The sequence below is a fragment of the Semicossyphus pulcher genome, unplaced genomic scaffold, assembly GCF_022749685.1.
Source record: "Semicossyphus pulcher isolate SPU_LCO1_2020_fin unplaced genomic scaffold, fSemPul1.0.p SCAF_16, whole genome shotgun sequence".
NCBI classification, from domain to species: domain Eukaryota; kingdom Metazoa; phylum Chordata; class Actinopteri; order Labriformes; family Labridae; genus Semicossyphus; species Semicossyphus pulcher.
Window position 1 is genome coordinate 1,845,562 of NW_027211670.1, and position 21,683 is coordinate 1,867,244.

The following is a 21,683-nucleotide window of genomic DNA, read 5'->3' on the forward strand; positions in this document are numbered from 1 at the left end:
GAGGATATGGACTCTAAGTCATGCAAATGAAAAGCTTAAAATAAAAAAAAGGAAACAGCTTTGTAAAGACAGTTTACCAGAGAATAAATAGCTCTTGCATGTTGCACCTATAAATCTAAATTATATATTCCCTGTGTGATACATTTCCAGGGTACATTTCTCTGTTTAAATCAAAAAGAGACTGAATGCAACATTAGGAGAAACTATAATGTGGAGGAAAACAAACAAATCACAAGGCTTTCACATGCACATGCATGCTTGCAGGCGTTCTTTTTTTCAACAGTGTTCAGGCATTGAAAGAAACAAGCTAACAAAATTCCTACTTCCTGTTCAGAGCCAATTTTTCTGATCAGCTCCTGCAGTCCCAAATACCTCAGGGAATGTTAACATGCATACAAACGTCTGCATGACCTGTGCAGTAGAGTTAATTTGGTCCCACCCTACAGGATTACATGAACATCCTCCTCATCCTCCCCCTCAGCAGGCACACACACCATCAGATCTGCTCCCAACAAAGGATGCAGCAGATGACAGAGTGTGTCCTCCGGAGAAAACACTCCTCGACCATCAATATGTCGGCCTTGCATTACATGTCCGATGGATTTATCAAGCCATCGATACGTTATTGACCGGAATAACGCTCAAGGTCATCTTGGAGGAGCTCCAGTAGCCCGGCTTAATATACAGCAGTAAGAGGTTAACGTCAGAGCTGCTTCCTGCTCCTCTGAGGTGCAGTGAGCACAGATTTCACCGCCTCATGATTCGAAATGAACATAATAAATCTAAAGATGGTTCATCAACAGCTGCTGATCAATACAGTAAATGACACTCAGGGCTACTGATGTACATTAATGTGTTTATATTTGAATTCCACAGAGGTCAAAGAGATTAAAACATTAAACAGTATATTTTACAGTAACATTTTGCACTGAAATACGTGACTTTTCCAGCAGAATATTCTGATGGATGTTTGCTCTGTTTAGCTCATTTATTCTTCACTAATGAGACGATGCAGCAACATTAGTTATGTCGGCTACAGGCAGCTTTAAGTCGTCGTGCGTTGCTTGGTTTGATTTCAACAAACGCCAAGGATTACATTTATCAGGCCTTTAATAATAAAATTCAAAAATCCTGCAGTCCAAAGACATGCTTGTTAGGTTCATTGGTGACTCTAAATCACCCGTAGGTGTGAATGTGAGCGTGAAAAGTTGTCAGTCTCTTTGTGTCAGCCCTGTGATTGACAGGAGGCCTGTCCAGGTGTAACCCCGCCTCTCGCTCATTGACAGCTGGTCTTTTCCTGTGGCCCTGAACGGGATAAGTGGTGTAGATAATGGATGGACGGATTTGCTAAGCAAGCTACATGAGCGTGAGCTGATAACTCAGCCTTTTAACCCCTCGCTCCTCTCCAACTCCTCCCTCTTGTACAAATATGGTCACAAAAATTAGGCTTCAAAACAGTAGTCCACAAGCCAATGGATAACCCCGACTCTCGCCCAATGCCAGCTGGGATAGGCTCCAGCCCCCCGCCACCCTGAACAGGAGCAGTAAAGATTATGGATGGATGAAGCATAGGAGGGCATCGTAGTGTTGCAGAACGGCACCTCTGTGGTTACATGTGGCTAAAACAAGCTAACTGTGAATGAGACCTGCAAGAGGTCGTATCAGACCATGTAACGCTGTAACAGCGAAATCCAGAGTGACTGGTTTGAGCAAGGGTGTGTAATTTTGCTTCTTAATTAGGGCCTGGACACAGAGCCGTGCGATGTGGATCTCAGCACTGGGTGTGGCTCCATAGCGCCCCCTACATCATCTCAACAAAGTAGGAAACTCTGTAGGCATATGTCCTGCCCTGACCTACAAAAAACTCTCTAAACCCAACAGGAAGTCAGCCATTTTGAATGTACTTCAGTATATTTTAGTTATTTAAAGGGTTCATACTTTAATGCTCCTCCTAAGAGGTTAATCCAATTTAAACTCGATCCGTCTTTGATGATGAAAGTTGTTGAAGTAGTTGCGTGTAGTTGAGTCACATGGTCGTGGCTGCACAGCGAATTTTGATGTTTTATTTTGATAGAGGAAGCTGTTGTACCTCTAAAATCTGCTTTAAACTTCACATGTTGGACAGAGCTGCACAAAGGGGCCTTGAGTTACGCCATTATCATTCGATTTTGCTCGCTATTTTCATGGTGCTGTTTACACTTCATGTTCAGCTCACAGTGCGTGATAAGCAAGTGTTTGTGTTTACTGTAACACCGCATAGTTAACACAGAATAATGACATTTAACACCTTTGTGCGGAGTCCAAAACACCCGGGGTCATTTGGGCAGCCATGCAAGAAGGTGTGAGGGACCATTTAACAATGTTTGTAGCTGGAATTTCACTTATTAATAGTAACAAAATGAAAGCGCTACTTCATCCTCAAAGGGTTTATAACCTTATTTTAATGTGCAGTAAATACTGAAGACCTTCTTGCACAGAGGTTTCCATGTAAGCCTGCAGCTGTTACAAGGACACTGATGTGTTATTCATGCTCATCAGTGAAGCTACAGCAGCTCCACCTCTTATCATGATTGACTCCAGACTGCAGGTTCATTTGGTCACTGGGTTTAAGGTCAGCTCTGGTGTGCATATTGTTCAGAGCATCCCTGTCGCTGTGTTGTTGCGTTGGTGTGTGGGAGGCAGCGGCGATGAGAAGCTGAGGGTAAATCGATAGTGATGGATCAAAGTGCTGCATGGCTGGAGCCCTGCGGTGTCAGGGTGCAGAGAACAACAACGACTTCTCACACCTCCTCCCTTCTTCTCATTATGCCCTCCTCTCCTCCTCTACTCCTACCCCAGTCCTGGAATCCCAACTCCTCTTTGTCTTCTTCCACACTGTTCGCCATTTTCCGCTGTTTTTTCAGAATGTGTGTGTGTGTGTGCGTGAGAGAGAGAGAGAGAGAGGGGTGACTTGATAGTTTGTCTCATGGTTTCAGGTGACATCAGCCAGCGGTTGATGGGAAGATAAACTGTAACACAATCGATATCCGATTGTTTCCAGTAGAACTGTAGAAATTAAATGACTTATCATTTAATTGAGTGAGAAATGAATCACAACATATTTTAATGATCAATGGTTCAATTGGTTTTTTTCCCCCAGCTTTTTAAATGTAAGAATTTGCTGCTTTTTGTCTTTTGAACTGTTGGTTTGACACAAGAAGCAATCTGAAGACGTCCCTTTGGGCTCTGGGACACTGTGAGGAACATCTTTCACAACTTTCTGACATAACAAACTGAGCAATTGATGAATTCATTGTAAAAATTAATCTGCAGTGTATTCGATAACAAAAATAACTGTAAGTTGCTGCTCTGATTCCCAGCAGCCTCCTGCACTTTTTGTGTAGCACCTGTTACTGTGTTAATAATAGTGATATATAAATAAAGATGAATGAATAAAAGAATGAATAGCAAGGATTCAAAAGCAGTGATACATTAGGAAACCTGATCAGCTCAGAAGGTTCAGAGTTTGGAGCCTGGACTGCAAAAGCCTGCTTACCCTTAAGCCGGAGATACTCTTGCTTTTAACCACGCATTCACACACGTTTGGAGCGTCAGCTGTGCACGTCCTTAAAAATTAACGCTATGCATTCGCAAGTTGCAGTTTGCATATGAACAGTAGGGGCAGTGTAGAGGCAGAGGGGATGTGACAGGGTCAACACAGCAGCAAGTCCACAATGATCAACATCTGTACGATGTGTCGTTGCCTCTGCACAGAGACAAACATGCCTGTCAAACAGCTGCAGACAGATAAGTTCTGTTTTAGAAGTCGACGTGGAAACCTGCAGAACTAAATGGGAACAAGTCCGGGACCGTTACGTCTGAGCACGGAGGAACATGTTGCAGACGATGTGTTCTGTCCACCGAACACACAGAAGCTGTTTCTGCTGTGATCTCAGAGTGAACATCACAGTAACCTCCCCGAGTGTCTCCATGTCTGCTGTTTACATCCTGCACATACGGTATCCTGAGCTCTCTGGTGCGCCCTCTAGAGGTATCCTGCAGTAACAGACGTAGTGCAGAGACAAGTATGTGAACAGTTACGTCCATGACGCAAACGGTTGTGTGCGCGAACGCAAGGTTGAAAAGCAGGCATATCTCCGGCCTTAGACACCGGTCAGCCTCTGGGAAGGACCTGATAGCCACCATCATCAAGAGGATGCTCAGGCTCAGAGGGATCAGTAGATCTCGGATAAAGTTTGGGGTCTGGTCACCATCAAATTAAAAAATCGATCTGAAAATGGTCGGACGCCAATGCAGGGAGGCCGAATCTGAGTTTCCTGCTGGTGATAATCATTCAATCAAGCATTTTGGACCAGTTAAACACCATAAAATACTGTGACAAAATAAAGGCATGGACGAGCCCGTGTGATTTTTGAAATTAGCTTGTGTTGATTCACTGATAACTGGACAACCTCCTTTTTTGGTCATAGAAACAAGGGCTGAAAAACACCTCAATTTCTTTGCTTAAAGCCAAGAAGAAAGATGATCTTATTCAACTTGGTGTAGCAAACAAGTGAATTTCTGGTTAATAATGAGTGTTTCCTGTGAGAAAGGCAGGCGGTACATTGATTGTAATTGGAGATATAATCGGGTGTCATCAGCGTATTGATGTTGCGATGTTTCTGTTGCTGTAACGAGGGAAACATTTGACTCATGTAGGAGATGTTATCCATAAAATCTGTTTGAGTTTAACAAAGACTGTGTGTTGTGAATTCAATCCTCTTCCTGCTTTTCAGTTCAAATGTATCTGCTGTTCACTGTGACTGTATTTCATATGTTCTTGTCATACGAGCAGCTCAGTCTCATGAATAACCACCTGGTTCTGTTTTTTAGGAGAAAAACATTGGCCGGTCCGCTCCCAGAGTCACCATGGTAGGGATGGCTGTTCTTTCTTAAAGGGTCAAAGTTGCCTCTAAACACGCTTTAAGATGTCTGTATTTGATCTCATGAACCTGTTAATGATTGATATTTATAATCTGAAGTAACCTCACGCTCCTGCTCAGTGTTTAGAGGCAGCTTCTACCTGCAGTGTTAACTGTAGTGCAGTGCCTTCCCTCTGACCTCTGTCTAACCTAACCTGTTTATTTCCCCTTCACCTTTAGCTCTCCTGTCTGTGTGATGATGTTTGCAGTCTGGTCTGTCTGTGTGCTAGGGGTGCAACGGTACACAAAATTTATAGTTTCATACAGCAGGTTTAAAATTAATATACAACTGAGAGCTTATTTGCTTCCTCATTAAGAGTTGGATTAAAATCTTCAACAGCACTTAGCTTAACATAAAGACTGGAAAGATATCAGGGCTGTACTTGGCTCATCAGCCTGCGTCTTTTACCGCGCACAAAGGCTGCCAACACGGAATTCATACATTTACAGCTGACTGTTTTCTTTTTGTTAAATCATGGCACCGTTTTTTAAGAAATATTTTAATGATATCTGGATCTGAATATATCAAAGAATCAAGCTGAGCTAAATTTTTCTGCAGCTCAGTTCGCCGCCCTCGAAGCCCCACTGTAAAGCTCAAGAGGAGCACTTGAATTTTAATGTGAAACTACTCTACTCAGTGTTTTTACTGGCTGTAATTACTGAGTCTTTTTGTTATGGAGAGAAGAGGACCTCTGTTGATAAATCTGCTTCCATTAAAATCCTTTGGAACGAAGAAAACTAAAGAAATCTAAAGATAAAAAGAAGCTGGGCACCCTGAAACAAGCTAGCAGCAGCTCAGTTCGCAGCTACGTTAACGAACATACATCCAACATTACTTTTAAAAGTAACTTGTTACGTTACTGTGTTACCTCCAGAGAAAAGTAACATGTTATTTTACCTTTGTGTTACCAAAAATTAAACCCCACGTTATATCGTCAGGACAGCGTGTAGCCTGCTGTACGTCTACCTTTGAATGTATCGACTCCACCGTCATTGCATCACCTCGTTTACGGCCCATAATCTGTAACTTTTATTACGCTAACAATCTGACAGTGAACTGGGCAGAGGCATACAGTATTAGGCACAGCTGTTTCCATGACAACAACACGACACAGGCTCTTAGTCCCACCAGTGTTGTGGAGCTGTGTTTAGCTACAGATGCTTCTTCACATTTGAAGTCCAGCTCTCCACAGCTGACGAGCACTTCTCCTCCACACACAGCTTACATTTCACCGTCATGTTGTTCTCGTCCCTTTCACCCAAACATTCAGAATAATGTGAATATTTCCACAAAGTAAACGCTGTCCTCTCTGACAGCTTGCTAGCTGAGTTAGCTAGCTACACACGCGCACTGACACAGCTGTGTTTACCTCCTGCTGGTACGCAGCGACCTGCCAAGGAGGAGAAAAACAGAAACAGAGCTTCAGGGAGTTTCTGTGTCTGTGGAGACAAAAGGAAAAGAGAAATACGGTGATTTATTTTACAGTAAAAGATTACTGTTGATGAAAAAGACATGAAAAACTAAATTACAGATGACTTGACTTGCAGAACGAACGCATTACGTTACTTGTTACAACAAAAAAGTGATCTGAGTACTCAAAGGGATTACTTCGTAATGCTCTACCCCCAGCACTGCTGATAACCCAACTAATATGGTTAAACATACCAAAATTTCCCTCTCTCTGGAATAAACGCCTCCTGCTCACTAAAAGGGATCAAATTCACTGTACCTAATTTCACCAAGCCTCTTACCGTTACACCCCTACCTGGTTCAGATCCCTGCTGTGTCGATGTGATGTGGGCTTGCCTTCAACAACACATTAGAAGAGGATTTTCCAATCGCTCAAAAAAAGTCCAAGTTTGTTCCCAATTGTTGGACAGACTTACAAACTGGGACACACTGTATGTAAATCAGAATGTTGTGCACCTCTAAATGTTTGTTGCGGCTGGCCCACATTTCTTATTTGTCACTGTGTCGTGCCTTAAAACCAGTCTGTTCTAAATCCTGCCCTTTGAAATGTATGTTTTGAACTGTTTCACTGAAGCTTTCTCTGTGTTTACTGAACTGAATGTGCTAACCTCTTTGGTGTGCGTGCTCTTCGACTCTGTCCGTCTCAGTGGAGAGGAGGGCTGGTCTATAAAGGCATGGATAAAGGCAGTTTTGATGATGTTACTTCTTTTATTTTAAGAAGACATCAGATAAATCTGTGCTTATCCTTGCTTAAGATATACGGACCCTCCTCTTCCTCCTCTACCTCTTCCTCGCCCTCCGCCTCCTCTCAAAGGAAGTCTGCTTTTCAACAAACCCACACATGGACTCGGTGGGTATGTCAATCAACTGTTGAGAGAAATGGCTTTTTTATTGGCGTATTATTCCTCCGATGTGACAGCAGATGAAAATGCCCGACTGTTACACTGTTTGATTTTCAGGAAAGATTATTACCTTTAGACTCACTCGGGTTGTAGCGAGAGAGCCGACGAGCTCTGTAGGAACATCATGAAGCACTACTTCAATCAAATGGATCTCTTATTGCCTTTTAACGCACCGGGTCACAGTCGTCTGCGGTGGGTTCACTGTCTATCACATTTCAAAATGAACTGGATATGAAGTCCATCTCAACCTCCTGCCCTCCCCGTCCCTGCTGTGACGACCGCGGCACATTTGTCAAGCTGGAGAGCCTCTGACATGTCGAGCAACCACTTGGCCTCTGGTGCCATGGGGGTGATTGTGAGTTATGAGATAAGGAGCGATACTTACTGGCAGTATGGATAGAAAGAGTCAGTACTGGGATTTTTATTGCACTTGAACAACACAGGGACTTTGCAATCTGCAGCTCTGATGTCTCATTAATGGAGTTCTCTATGAATGCATGAAGATAAATGAGCATCAGAGTAGCTGTTCATTTCTAGCATTAAAACGTGCGTTAATTGGTTTTCACTCATTAGCAGACATGAGATGCAAATTAACTAACAAGCAGCCATGTTGTATGAGACTGTTTGTCTGTTTCTGCAGACTTTAGGTAAAAAAAATGGTTCGAGCAGCAAAACAAAAACATACAACCAGAGCTGGAGCCATATTTCCTAAGTGGCATGCTCTAAAATAAAGGTCTGTAGTGTCACCGCTGTAAACGGCTGATAATGCTGCAGTGCGGAACAGAAGTCTGTGCTGTGATTCTTTTTATCTTTCACTACTTGTTGATAGTCTTGGAAGTGTTTTCACCACATACTGCTTCACTTCCTCCTGCAGTGCTGTTAAATGTAACGCTTCTTATGTCGCTTCATGGCGCAAAAATACTGCACAGTGGGTAACAGCAAATGCAAAGTTATATAATGCAGAATTAGATTTTTAAATGCTTCATAAATCTGTATTATAATGAACTGTGACGTAACCAAACTACAAACAATTATCAGCAACAATCAGCTCCACAGAGAGATACCTGCTCAGCACCGGACAGCAAACAGGCGACTGGTAGAAGAGCGGAAATCAGACTTCCATTCATCAGGTCACAAGGAACACCACCTTAAATTAAAGGCAATGAAGCTCTCTCTTCCACTGTTGATGCAAATGTTGATCTACACATTAACATTTCAGAAGAAAAAAGAAACAGCTTCTGTGTGTTCGGTGGACAGAACACACCGTCTGCACCGTCCCCGCTCCGTCTCTCCAACACGTTCCTCCGTGCTCAGATGCAACGGTCCCGGACTTGTTCCCATTTAGTTTTGCAGGTTTCCACGTCGACTTCTAAAACAGAACTTATCTATCTGCAGCTGTTTGACAGGCATGTTTGTCTCTGTGCAGAGGCAACAACACATCGTACAGATGTGGATCATTTTGGACTTGGTCTATCAGCTCGTCTTCAGAACTTTCTGCCCTTGTTGTCCCTGCTGCTGTGTTGACCCTGTCACATCCCCTCTGCCTCTACACTGCCCCTACTGCTCATGTGCAGACTGCAGCTCACAGAGCATAAAGAGCATACATTTTAGAGGAGTAGCAAAGCCGACGCTCCAAACAGACGCAGGGAACGCAAGACAGCCATCATGAGCAACCGAACACGTAGTTAAAAGCAAGTATATCTCCAGCTTAAGTAAGAGATGAAAACTTCATCTGTTGTTTTTCAGAGTGACATATCTGGAAGAGATGATGGAGCTGGAGAGGAGTTAGGGGTTATAAAATTAAGTTAAGCTAAGTTATCAAAGTTATGCACAAGGCTAATTAATTAGCTGGTCAATTAGGTTAACAGCAGCTTTCCCCACAGAATGAGACTCTATTAGTGGTTGTTGCTGACCAGAGTTTTTTATTTATCAAACTAATGGAGCTAAGAGAGCTTGTGATCGCAGCATGAGCTATAGAGTGTTTATTTCTGCTGTAAATTTTAACACGGGTTTCTGCTGGAGACAGCCTAAAGTGGACACCAGAGGAACTGCAGCTTTTGGCACTTTTGCATCCGCCTCATGTTTCATACCGCAGACGTCTGCTTGAATTTGACTGAGACTGCTTAATTTTGTCTTCTTATTTAACTCTCTTCTTCTGCAGTGTTTTAATGACACTTGACTGGAGAAGTAGTTCACCAACTGTTATGCTATCTCATCACGCCATTTCTGCTATTATTAGCAGTTACAGTAGCAGTGGCAGGAAAAAAGCTTGTCTCTGTTGGATATGCAAACAGGCAACCGTGTGTGTGTGATGTTCAGTTTGTCCCGGCCTTCTGCCTCCAAGTAGCCAAGAATATGCAAGAGGAGAAAAGTTATTAGAGCAGCTTTAAAGAAGTCATTATAAAAGCCTGAGTGTAAAGTTTTGTCTCAGGAGTTACAGAAAAACATAATTTGCTTGTCTGATGGATTTTGTGGAGAAGAACTGAAATTAAATGGATGTTAAATTATGATGACGGTCTGGATGTCAGTGGCTCAGACAGCTCGTAGAGGAACAACCCACACAGCTCATTATTTTCAGTCTTGTTAACTTTGGTTTTGCATAAACATCTTTTCTTTTTCTTCAGCACATAACGCCGTACCTCTGTTGTTAAAGTAGAGTCCAGAGAGGAGGATAAAATATGCAGAGCATCAGCAAAGACACTGTCGCTTACAGAAATGCATGCTGCTTTTTAAGTTTGCAAGAATTGACTCTTAAGTAGTATTTCATCTTGTATTATTGACACCAAGCAGTCAAAGCCATGCTAAAGTACTTTTATTGTACACTAACAGATATTGCTTGTCCTTCCAGTGCTGTTTTTCTAATTCAGTTTAGCTTATTAGAGTTACTGCAGTGTTTCCTGGTTGTACTAGACTTACAAATTAAGTGGTTCATCTTTTATGTCCTCTGAACAAGCTTCTGTTGCACAATTTTTTTTAACTAGACAAGGGCTGCATCCATAGACTGTGTAAAAGAAGTGGACATAGCTGCCATGATGGCATGCATTGGCTTGTGGACGACTGCTGGACTACTGCTTGTAGACAAATCACCATGTTTGTCTGGAGCCAGAGGTGACTGTTAGCTTGGTGAGCAAATCCATCCATCCATCTATTATCTATATTGCTTATCCTGTTCAGGGTCACAGGGGGCTGGAGCCTATCACAGCTGTCATTGGGTGAGAGGCGGGGTTACACCTGTACAAGCCGCCAGTCAATCACAAGGCTGACACACAGAGACAGACAACCTTTCACGCTTACACTCACGGGCAATTAAGAGTCACCAATGAAGCTAACGAGCATGTCTTTGGACTGCGGGAGGAAGCCGGAGGGAACCCACGCATGCACGGGGAGAACATGCAGACTCTGGTTTGCGAAGTTCATCAATACTTCTTCATAATGTGATATTTATCCTAAAAAAGGCTTTAAACATAATGTACATACTGAAAAAATGTAAGCCGACTCAGAACAATGCAGAACAAGACATCTTTTCTGGTCCCCAGGTGAGCAACTTGCCAATCACAGGTAGCCCCGCCCTAAACCCTCCCCTCTTTCTGGTCTGTGTGACTCTAAATGGGAGCATCAGTGACTAAATGAACATCATGCTGTGTTGAAGAACACTAGAGACTGAGACCATAAAGTCATTAGGAACATGTTTACTGAGGGAATAAATCAGGGGAGAAGGAGGACCATGTTAATATAGAGTCGCCCCCTGCTGGACATTAGAGAGAACGCAGGTTTAAAGCTCATTGGCTTCATTTTGAGAACCACGTAGCTTCTTCCACTTGGTCAATGGTTTGAGTTCTATCATAGTAACAGCAGACATTAATTATGAGAATGAGAGTTTTACTGAGAGATGTAGGTTAAGCCTTTGTCAGAGTAATTCCACGTTGTAAGCTCGAGTCTCCGAGCAGCCGTTCGGTTAAGATTGAGCCGTGGAAGCTAAAATTAGCCGAGCTATAAATATAACTTATAAGCATTATCACCAGTGCTGTAATTGGGTCAGAGTTAAGCCTCCTGCTCTGCCAGGGAAATCAATGAGGAGGTGGGGGCTTCTTGTGTCCAGAGGCCTCCAGCTCTGTCCCCCATCAAGCGAGTGAAGTGGGGCTATTATAGCAGTTAACATTTAGAGATTAAATGTGAACACTCTCTGTCGGTCGTTAAATGTCAGGCCTTCGGTGGCTCCCCTTCCCTCCGCTTCCTTTACTGCGAGAGGTGAGCAGGGACGTGCCGGTGGCACCGCGCTGTCAGCTGAGACATCCACATTCATACCTGTCACACACATTCTGCACACACACTCATGCACAATGCAGTGTGTGTGCACCACCTCCACCTCCTCTGGGCCTTTCATAACTCCAGCAGCTCCACTTGGCAGGGCTAATGGGACGGCAGGGCTGTTGGTTTTAGAGAGGGATGTCATGAGGAGAGCTGAGGAGGGCTCTCTAATAGATCGGGGGTGGGCGGTGTGGAGTCGGGGGGGTGGAGGGCTGCCTTGTGATCACTGGCCCATGCAGCTGTTTCTCTCCACTCTTCATCCCACTGCCCCATCATCCTCCTTTTTCATACTTTTCCTTCTCTTATCTGCTTTCTGTCTCACTTTATTCCATGTCCACATCATTTCTGTCTCCCTGGTCCTTTACCCCCCTCACCAACCCCAAAGCAGACCCCCATCCTCGCCCCCTCCTCTATGCTGTACAGAGATACCCGGCCTTTAGGGCTTTCATTATGATGTGCATGTCTGTCTGTTTTGTCCGCCTGTCTGTGTGCACCACAGTCCCCACCGTACCCAGACCTCTCTCACTCCCAACTCATCAAACACAGCAGCTTGGTCAGTGCTCCAACGCTTCAAAATATGAAGCTGTCGGCTCCCCTCTGGTGTCATTTCAGTACAATGTCCTCTGGATTATTGTTGTGATGTGCCGTCGAAGTCATGTGATGAGCGATGTATGAAGCAGTCCATGTGGGGCTGTGGTCGGGCTCGATGGATGGGTTTGTTCTCTCTAGACTGACATATTGTGTTCATTTAATTTTGTCACTTACATTAGTACATAAATGATGCGTTAGTTATGTAATGTGTGCAATTCATGCAACAACTGTGCGTTTAAAGGGATAGTTCGGTTTTTTTTTAAGCAGGGTTATATGAAGGACTCTTTAGCCAGAGTCCAGATGGATCATTCTCTCCTCTTCAGATGATCGGCGCAGACGTGGAGCTGTCTCAGTGCTGTGCCTGGAGTGTTGATGTTTACATTCAGCTAGCCAGCGCTATCTAACACCATGATCACTCAGCAGAACTCAGTGTAATCGATCAGGTAACCAGGACACTCTTTGTTTTAACAGTCTGGGAAAAAAAACAAGCAAGCACCACCTGTGATATCTTGAGTCAGTGAAGTTTGATTTCAGTCTGTGCTAGCCGCGGCACTTTCTGACACAAGCAGCTGACATACGCCATAAAACACTTCACACATGAAGGAAAACAATGTCCTCTAGTCCGATGGTTCTCAACTGGTAGGTCGGGACCCGAAAGTGGGCTGCGGAGCTGTTTTCAGTGGGTCACAGATGTGTGCTTGAAAATAAAAAAGTCTACGCTGTGCTTTTATTTTGAAGGACATGGGTTTCCTATGACGCTCATGCAGTAGTGGTGTAGTTTATTCACACTCCATGTATTCACTACAGTAACATGAGCACGTTGATTACATTGCTGAGCCCTAATGTAGCTGCATTCATTATCAACTTTTTTAGTTTATTTCTGTTGAAAAAAAAGCTGTTCATTGAACGAATTGTAGAGGGAATTTTTTCATTTGGCTCGAATATTGTTCTGTTGTGTTTTGTGATGTTGGCATACTGTAATGTTTTTTTCCATCTCAGGTCCAAACTGCACCATTTTTCATTAAATAAGTGGTTGAAGTGGTTAAAAACATTTCAGAAATTTTGGGTCACCAGTAGTCATTAAGGAGGTGGTGGTGCGTCCTGAGGCTAGACCACTGAAGAACCACTGCTCTAGTCTCAACCGTGAACGGCACGCTGTCGTTTCCATAATATTGTATTTTTTTTAATTTGTCGTCTCTTCTACAAACCGCTGACACAAACAGCTGCTGTGATACCGTGCGCTACATGCTCAGGTATACAGGGCCAATGTGCAGAGTGAGACATCGTGCCGAGGGAGAGGGCTGCGCTAAAACACAGCGTACACTTAAACTAAATTTGTTTGTTTATATGTAGGACTCTGTAAGTGGCTAAAGTACGTGGTACTCCTGACCCCGTCTGCAGTCGTGCTTAGCTTAGCTTCATGTAGGAGCTCTGGCCGGCTTCTCCTAACAGGCGCCGTGCTGACTGATACCTACTGTACGTAGGACTCACTATTGATAAGGACCTAAAACAAACCGAGCTATCCCTTTAAGTTCTCCAGCCCATGTTTTGCATTGTATTTTAATTTTTATCTTATTGTTAGTCTTATTCTGTATCAGGCTCTATTTCTATTATTGTAACACTTTGTAATTTCTTCATTTACTTTCCCAAATGTTAATCAGTCTGAGCTGCATTTCTGCTGTAAAAGGTGATACAATTGAAATTTTTTATTACAATCACGATTATTGACAAGCATACGTACATAACTATTTATTTAAACCCGAACCATGACCTTTACCTAAACCTAACCAGGTGGTTTTGGTGCTTAAAAAGAACCAAAGTGAGACGGTTTCACTTTCAGCTAGTGTTAATGATTGTTGCATTTCCAAATCGCATAAAACTACAGAAGCCCGAAGCAGACATGCATCCATACATTTTATTTACTCTGTCTTCTCATGATAACGAGTCATGTTGTTTTCTTGAGATCTCGACTTATTGATCTCATAATCTCGAGATAACAAAGCTGCACCACGGTGACGTCAGATGATCATAACTCGTGTCTCCAGAGCTGCAGAAGCACAAAACAAACAGGCTTAACTGACCTCATCAGTGTAGGTGATTGGCAGCATGGCACGTCCTGCTCTGTGATATCACAGTGAGCAGCCTGAAAATGATCCCGTTATCACGAGGAAACCAGCTTTGTTATCTCGAGATAACGACATAAATAAGTCGAGATCTGGAGAAAACAACAGAGTAAATAAACTGTATGAATGCATGTCCGCGTAGGGCTTCCGTAGAAAACGTTTGTTGTGTAATTACACTAACTTGACTGCTTTATTTTTAAAGTCTAAGCTGTTGTTGCAGACTGATTGTTGCTAACTTCACCGTGGCGCCCTGCACAAGTCAAACTGACGCTACAGTTATACACACAGTGTCATATTTTGAAGCGTAGGGCTGCAGACCGAGCTGCTGCATTTGAATGTTTTGCCCTGTCCACTTCTAGTTTCAGTCTGCTTTAATACATTTATCAGTGCCTGTTAGCCGTCTGCTGCAGGATTTGTCCCTGCTGCAGCTTTGTAAAAATCCGTCTAAAATCCTCAAAGTGAAACAAAGAACCAACAGATTCTCCATAAAGCAGCCGGTATTGTAGCTGCGTCTGTGCAAGTGGTCTCTGTCACCATCAGGGCGTCGTTATGTTTTACCTGCTCGTAAAGCTAATAGCTCTTTGAGATCGCTCTCCCCCTCTGCTGTCAGAATACTAAACACTCTGTGAGTTTCTCTGTCTGACACACTGATGCTCTTATCACCAAGTGTATTTATTTATCAATCAAATTATCTATTTAGATTTCAGGTCCTATTTCATGTTTTATCTCTTTTGCATAATTGCCTCATTTGTATGTTGCTGAGTTTTACGCTCAAGCTGCTCCAACATGGTTCCTGCTAATGGGATTAATAAAGTTGATTGTTTTATTGGTGATTAAAGTTTTTGAAATCGTTTAAAGTCAAAGTAATAAAAGTAAAACTATGAAAACTTTAGGTGCCGTGTAGCGCAAACAAATATAAGGCCTGTTGAAAAAGCTCCTCTGTGCAGTCGTCTACAAGACGCTGCACGTCTCTGCCGATCAAATTGAATTGTGGGTTTGGAGAATCGTGACAACCGCAGTTTTAAATCTTTAATTAAGTGAATAACTGCACTGAAATGCTCAGATATCATGATGCAATCATAAATAACTCAAGAGAGTCACTACAGCTCCAATGTTCTCCCTAGTGCAGTTCTAGACTATGGTTAAGCTAAAGGAAAGATTACATGATTAATGCAAGTAAACTGTGCTTAAGGTTAACTGCAGAGTTGTGCTCCCTACACTCTCATCTACATGCAGGCCCCGAGTAATATTAAAAAATAACGTGAACATTCTGAGATTAGAAAAAACAGTACATTTGTGAGTAAATAATGAGCGAGATTATGAAGTCATATATTTGCACATGAATCCTCTCTGGACGCTCATCCAAGCACGTAACGCACTTAATACAGTCGTCAGCCACGACCTCAGGGTGGTTGTTTGTTGTATAAGCCTCCATCCAAACAACAACACGACTGAGACACTGATTTAAAGTAGTTTGTATAAAAGGTTTGTTTCCTCTCAGTCTCCGTCATGAAGTCGTAGGGTAACTGTCATGTGTTATGTAACCCCTGGGGCAAACGGGGAGCATAGAAACACGTGTTTCTGCAGCAGAGGGTCGCTCAGTCTTTCTCCTCTGTGAAGTCTGCTTCTTGTGTGCAGAGAGGCTGAATCTGCTCCGAGCTCCGTGCCATGCTCGCCTGTGTGAGCAGCAGAGCCAACAGGGCAGAGAAGAGAGACAGGTGAATCAGAGGCAGGGGGCCGTGAACCCTAACCTACTGTTTGGGGGGGTCGCGGCTCGAAAAGGTTCCTATAAACACGATTTTACTAGTTTTTGTTTCTCACAAATTTATGACGTTATAATCTCATAAATTTGCCATTTATTTCTGGCAAATTTAAAACTTTGATCTCAGAATTGTCCAGGTTTTTCTTAGAATATTTCTCTTCTCCTCCTGCTTGTTATTTGTTTTTTTTTTATGGCCCTAATACGCCGTCGTGCACACTGTCAATCTTAACAGATATTAAAAAGAACTATATAGTCATCGTCTTCCAGATGGTCTGTTTGCTTTGGTAGCTCCTGCAGAGGCATCAGGATACATTTTAACCTGTTACGGATAAAAACTTGAAACATCTGCATCTCGTTCTTCCCCTCTCATTATTCTTCAGTTTGTCACCTGTCAGCACAAGATGCTTGGATGCTGCCCGCTGTGTCTCGCTGGGTTTGCTCGGCTCTGATGTTTGGTGGCTCACATTTGGAGGCCGCTCAGTCGTCCCAGCAAATCCTCTCATGACCTTGTGTTTTTGTACGTTGTCACAGAGATGACAGAGACAGACGTGATGTTTTTCAGGGCTTCATTTGCTTCATCTCTTCTGTCAGAATGACGTCCTTATTCAGAGATCGTCCAAACGCGCACGCACACACACACACAAACCGGTTATCATGACGACGCTGCTCAGTTGTTGCACAGAATACAGATAGTTAGAAATTAATGATCTGATGGTTTCCCACACATGTCTTAGCCTGTGACCACAGCTGACCCTGCTTTAACCCTGTCACAGGGTTGAAGGTGTTTCTGTGGTGGGCTCCGCGGGCCTCCTCCTGCCCCGCCTGCGTGCCGTTTATGAATGTGATGTTTGGAAGTGGGATGTGAAACAAAATGCCACGCCAAATGTCAGATGACTGAGTCACTTGTGTGCCATCTGGATGCTATTATGCAAACTCACCATGGAGGTATTCTCCGGAGGTCGGCTTGTTTAATGTGAGTAACCGTCTCATGGAGGTGAGGGGGAGGTAACCAGAGGAGAGCGTCTGCAGCCTGGTGATCACTCATATATGGTTAATTCAGACTGTAAAGCTGAGTGACACACAGCTGTGTCATCAGCATACTGACAGAAAAACATCCACTTAGCAATTTAGATGTGGACCCTGTTTAACTCAACACTCTGGAGAGCATGTCAATCATAACGTAATCATCCCACGGTGTGATTAGACAGCTCTGGACTTTTATCTCTCTTTATGTGCAATTAAGACATGAAGGCAAAAACAACTGTAGGGAAGTTTGTCTGAACAAATCCTCACACACAGTCTGCATGATATCTGAAAGGTGATGGACAATATTTCACACATAATCCTACCAGTGTTTCAGCATTCTCTCTTTTACAGCCGCTTTGTTACAGCAGATCTGTTAGAGGCTCATATAGACAGACAAGGTGGCGTCTGTCAGCAGCTGTTTCAACAGACCATCTAGCATCTGTTTTCTTCATCTTTAACATGTGTAAGGTTGTTTTTAAGACACTTAAAGAGTCTAATTTAAGGCACACACCGGCTTCTGTTTTAAGGTCCCAAGATACCCAAGCATCTGTTTTAAGGTAGATTGTATCGTATGTTTGAAGGTACCCTTTAGCATCTGTCTTTAGGTACGCCTGAGGATCTGTTTAAAGTACGGCTGGGTTTAAAAAATAGTTTTTTTCCGATTTTAATTGATTCCAAATCCCGAGCTCGATCTTTAAAAATGTGTAAAAATGTGATCACTCCCATTTCTGAGCACTCCTGAACGCAGCACGATTCAGCTCATCCCCTCGAAACATGGCAGTGAGGGAGACATGCCCGGACTTGTTTACTGCACCTACTCCCGAGACATCAGACATCCCGAGTCTTTTTATCGTGAGTGCGTCCATGAATTTGTGAGTTAGTTTTGCACTGATGTTTACGTTACTCTCTGTTAGCGTCGGCTTTGTCCGCGAGTGTATTTTTGGCGTGTTGTTATACAGTATGCCTTTCCCTATGACTCTCGTGTGGCTTTGTTCTTCGTGGCCAAGTTGAAGCCCAGTTCGTTTAATAAAAACCATGAGCCAGATGTTCAGACTAAAAATCTGAACTGGAAAAAAAGTTCATAAGCTGTCTAATTCATAAAATTGATTTTTAGCAATTGTCAAGGTACCTTTTAGCTTCGGCGTTTAGGGTACCATTTAGATCTTCCTGCCCAGGGACCACAGACGTAACTGAGCTAACTCTGGCCCAACAGTTGTGTTGTGCACGGTCCCTGTCAAATAAACTAATAAACTTAATGTATTTAGGGTCAAGACACCCTTTACCAACTGTTTCAAGGCACTCTTTGGTACCTTTACTTATCTTCCTTGAGGATCTGTTTCAAGTTATCGTGTAGCATTTGTTTAAAGGTCTGTTTCTACCTTTCTAACATGTGGGTCTGTTTTAAAGCACCCTGTACTGTGTCTTTCAAGGTGCCTTAAGGGACTTTTCTCAGGTCTGTTTTCTTCTTACCTAACGTGTGGTTAGATCTGTTTTAAGTACCAATCAAGCATCTGTTTCAAGGTAGCTTGTGTTTTTAGGGTACCATGTAGGGTCTGTTTCAAGTGACTCTTATGTTATTTTTTAAGATCCATTTTCATATTATTTTACACATGGTCAGGGCTATTTTAGGTACCCTTTACCGACTGTTTTACAGTACCCATTTGGTGGCTGTTTCAACATACCCTTTAGCTACTTTTCTTGCCTTGTAATTCTTGGTTTTGACGTCTCTTTTAAGGTCTGTTTTTTCCCTTTCTACCACGTGGTCAGGTTGGATTTTAGGTCACCTTTAGGGTCTGTTTTAGGTTGTTTTCTTCCTTCTTAACATGCAGTATGTTTGTTTAGAGGTATCCTTTAGCATCTGGGTAAGGATATACTTTTACATTTCCATTTTAAGGTCTATTTTCTTCTTCTTGAGTGTGTGGTTAGCTCTGGTTTTAGCATCTGTTTAAAGGAACTATAGTGTCTGGTTAAAGTCTGTTACGTCTGCAAAAATATGGTTTAAGTGAAAGTTAAAAAAAACACTTGTTAAAGTTTAGCAAACACATCATGGTGTAGGTTTAAATGATAACTCAACGTTGACTTTTAGTTTCAAAGGGGACTCTGTGGTCTCCTGGGTGAGAGGCCCAATCAGCTGAATCTGGCCTTTAATCTAATAATGAATTATAGTGCATCACTTCTCATATGTACAAGTGTCGTGCAGTTAGATCCAGAGGGTCTTCACTGTAAACTCATTGATCATCGGTGCTGCTTCGTGCTAACGTGGTGCGTGGAGGAGATTTTGCTCTGTCAGCTCAGAGCAGCGAGGAGGCGAGGAGGGGGACGATGCTGTTGGGTGGTCTGAGAGGTTGGGGGGGGGCTGGTTGTGCTGGGACTCTTTCTTGAATACGAGGTTAATTGGCCCCCAGATTAGACGGATCACTGAACATGGCTGTCCAGGTTCCTAATGAGCTCCTTCTCAGTGGGCCGTTCAGCTCGGCCCGTCTCTCTGGACCCCTCAGACCGGCTCCGAGGGGGAACCACCGGATCAAGACTGAACTTCTTAGAGATGACGAACAGTGCATGGGAGTGCTCCACGTCCTGGTTCTCTAACTGTACTTTAAGTTTAAGGAAGGAAGCTGTGCCAGTCACAGTTGGGGGGGACAGTCTGTGACATTTTCCTCTCTGTAAAGTTTGTCTTTTGTGGTTTCAGAGATGAAACAAGTTGCAGAATCATCATATAGATCTCTATATACCTGGCTAGCACTCAGAAGCGACTAATCACATGCGTACATACAGCTGGTTCTCGCTCTCATTTGTCAAAAAAGTTTTTGGTGGTCCGATGCTTTGAAATACGAGGCTGGAAAAACCTGGAAAGCTGGACACTTTTATCCCAGAAGAAGAACACGTTTTACATTTTTTGCACACACCAATTTTTAATTAATAGTAGCAGCACTATTTGGGGAGGACATAACTTGTGCTTTATTTAAGAAATTAAGTTGCTTAATTTAATATGTACTTTTTCAAAGCTGGTGGTGAATGTGTGTGAAGTGTCGAGTGTTTAATTTATCACCTGAGTCAACCCAGAGACCAGCTAAGTTGAACGTACTCTTCACATCCTTGTTTCCTGTTCGTAATTCTGTCGTAAAAACTGATAAAGGGAGGGCTGGCTCTCAGTCTGAGGTTTCACCGTTTGATTCCCATCTACATATCAGCAAGACACTGAACACAATCGGTGCTGTCAGTGTGTGAATGTGTGTGTGAAAGGGTGAATGTGACGTGTAGTGTGGAAGTGCTTTGAGCTATATAAGTGCAGTCTGTTTACTATTCACCTTCACAGCTAAAGGAGTCTGGAGGGTAATTTTCAGCACTTGTTTAAAAGTTAGAGTTTGTACTTATGCATTTGTAAAAAGCATTGATATCCTGGCTGTAGGGTAGATTACTCTTGTTTCAGACAGACTGTATCTACATCACACCGCTCGTTTAAAAGGCGTTCAAACTGGTTCAAATGTTTTTTCACCGACTTGATGAAACGTTTAGGTTCAGACCAGATTTCAGCAGGAAATCTGCTTCTGTCACAAGATTCATCACACATGCACACACATATTGACGCCGTCTTTTAAGTTGCATCTCATAAGCAGCTAAAATTATTGTATAAAGCAGCTTTCACATGGTCTAAAAACCATGACTCTGCAGTAGACCCGGGTAATTATCGCCTCGGCTCCGATCGGCATTGATGGGAACACAAAACCCGTGTCAACAAGCTAATCTCCGCCCCCTCTCCAGCGTGCTATGCTCTGTCGGTCACTTCTGCGACTCCTCGTCATCTCAGCTACAAATTCCGCCCGTCTCGCAGCAGAGAAGAGACACACAGGAGGATACTTCACTGGCAATGGGAAAAGAGACAATTGGCATCTATAAGCGGGTCTTCCCGGGTCTGAAAAACCTGCATCAACGCGCTAATTTCAGTGGGACAGGGGTATACGTGTGCAGTGCATCAGAGTCACAGTTGAGTTAGATTCAATCTCATGAGAGCTGCGTTCAGATCCAGCACTCGTCACCGTCGGCCACCGAGCTCTCTTCAGACTCGTCTTCCTGTCCCGTATGAATCACCTCCGTCAGCATCCAGGGCTCGTTTTGCTGTCGTAGTCAGAGCTGCACAGCTGAAGTCCCTGCACATGCTCAGTCTTCTTTCTTCTTCTTCTGTGGGGATGTTTCAAACTGCTCCCTTTGCGATGTCTCTGAACCTTCTTGTTAACATCACACAGCCCATAAAGCGCTGTGTTTATGATTGTTGGATGAGAAATGAAGGACGTCTTTGTGTAGACCGGATTTAACCACCGCTGCAAAATGGTTGAGTAGAAATGCCGCTACAATCATTTAAGATCCCTCTTACAACTTTTCAAAAGTATAAAACAAAAATGTGTTTCTGACACGATGTTGTAGCCGCATGTTAGCCCGTTGAAAAATGGTTGAAATCAGGTCTAAGACCTGTTTTCAAATTCCAATGTTGAAATCCCTGTCGGGCTCTCTGGGATGTGTTCAGTCTGAATGTGTAAATCA

The 21,683-nt window shown here is 43.2% G+C and overlaps 1 protein-coding gene across 2 annotated transcripts in view; it reads left to right on the top strand.

Annotated features, from left to right (window-relative positions):
* shisa6 (shisa family member 6) overlaps window positions 1–21,683 on the top strand; it is an 88,434-nt gene that overhangs the window by 53,003 nt on the left and 13,748 nt on the right. For both annotated transcript variants that reach the window (XM_069664393.1, XM_069664392.1), the window contains exon 5: window positions 4,873–4,911. In XM_069664393.1, coding sequence (XP_069520494.1) covers window positions 4,873–4,911 — 39 coding nt within the window. The remainder of the gene's footprint in view (window positions 1–4,872; window positions 4,912–21,683) is intronic.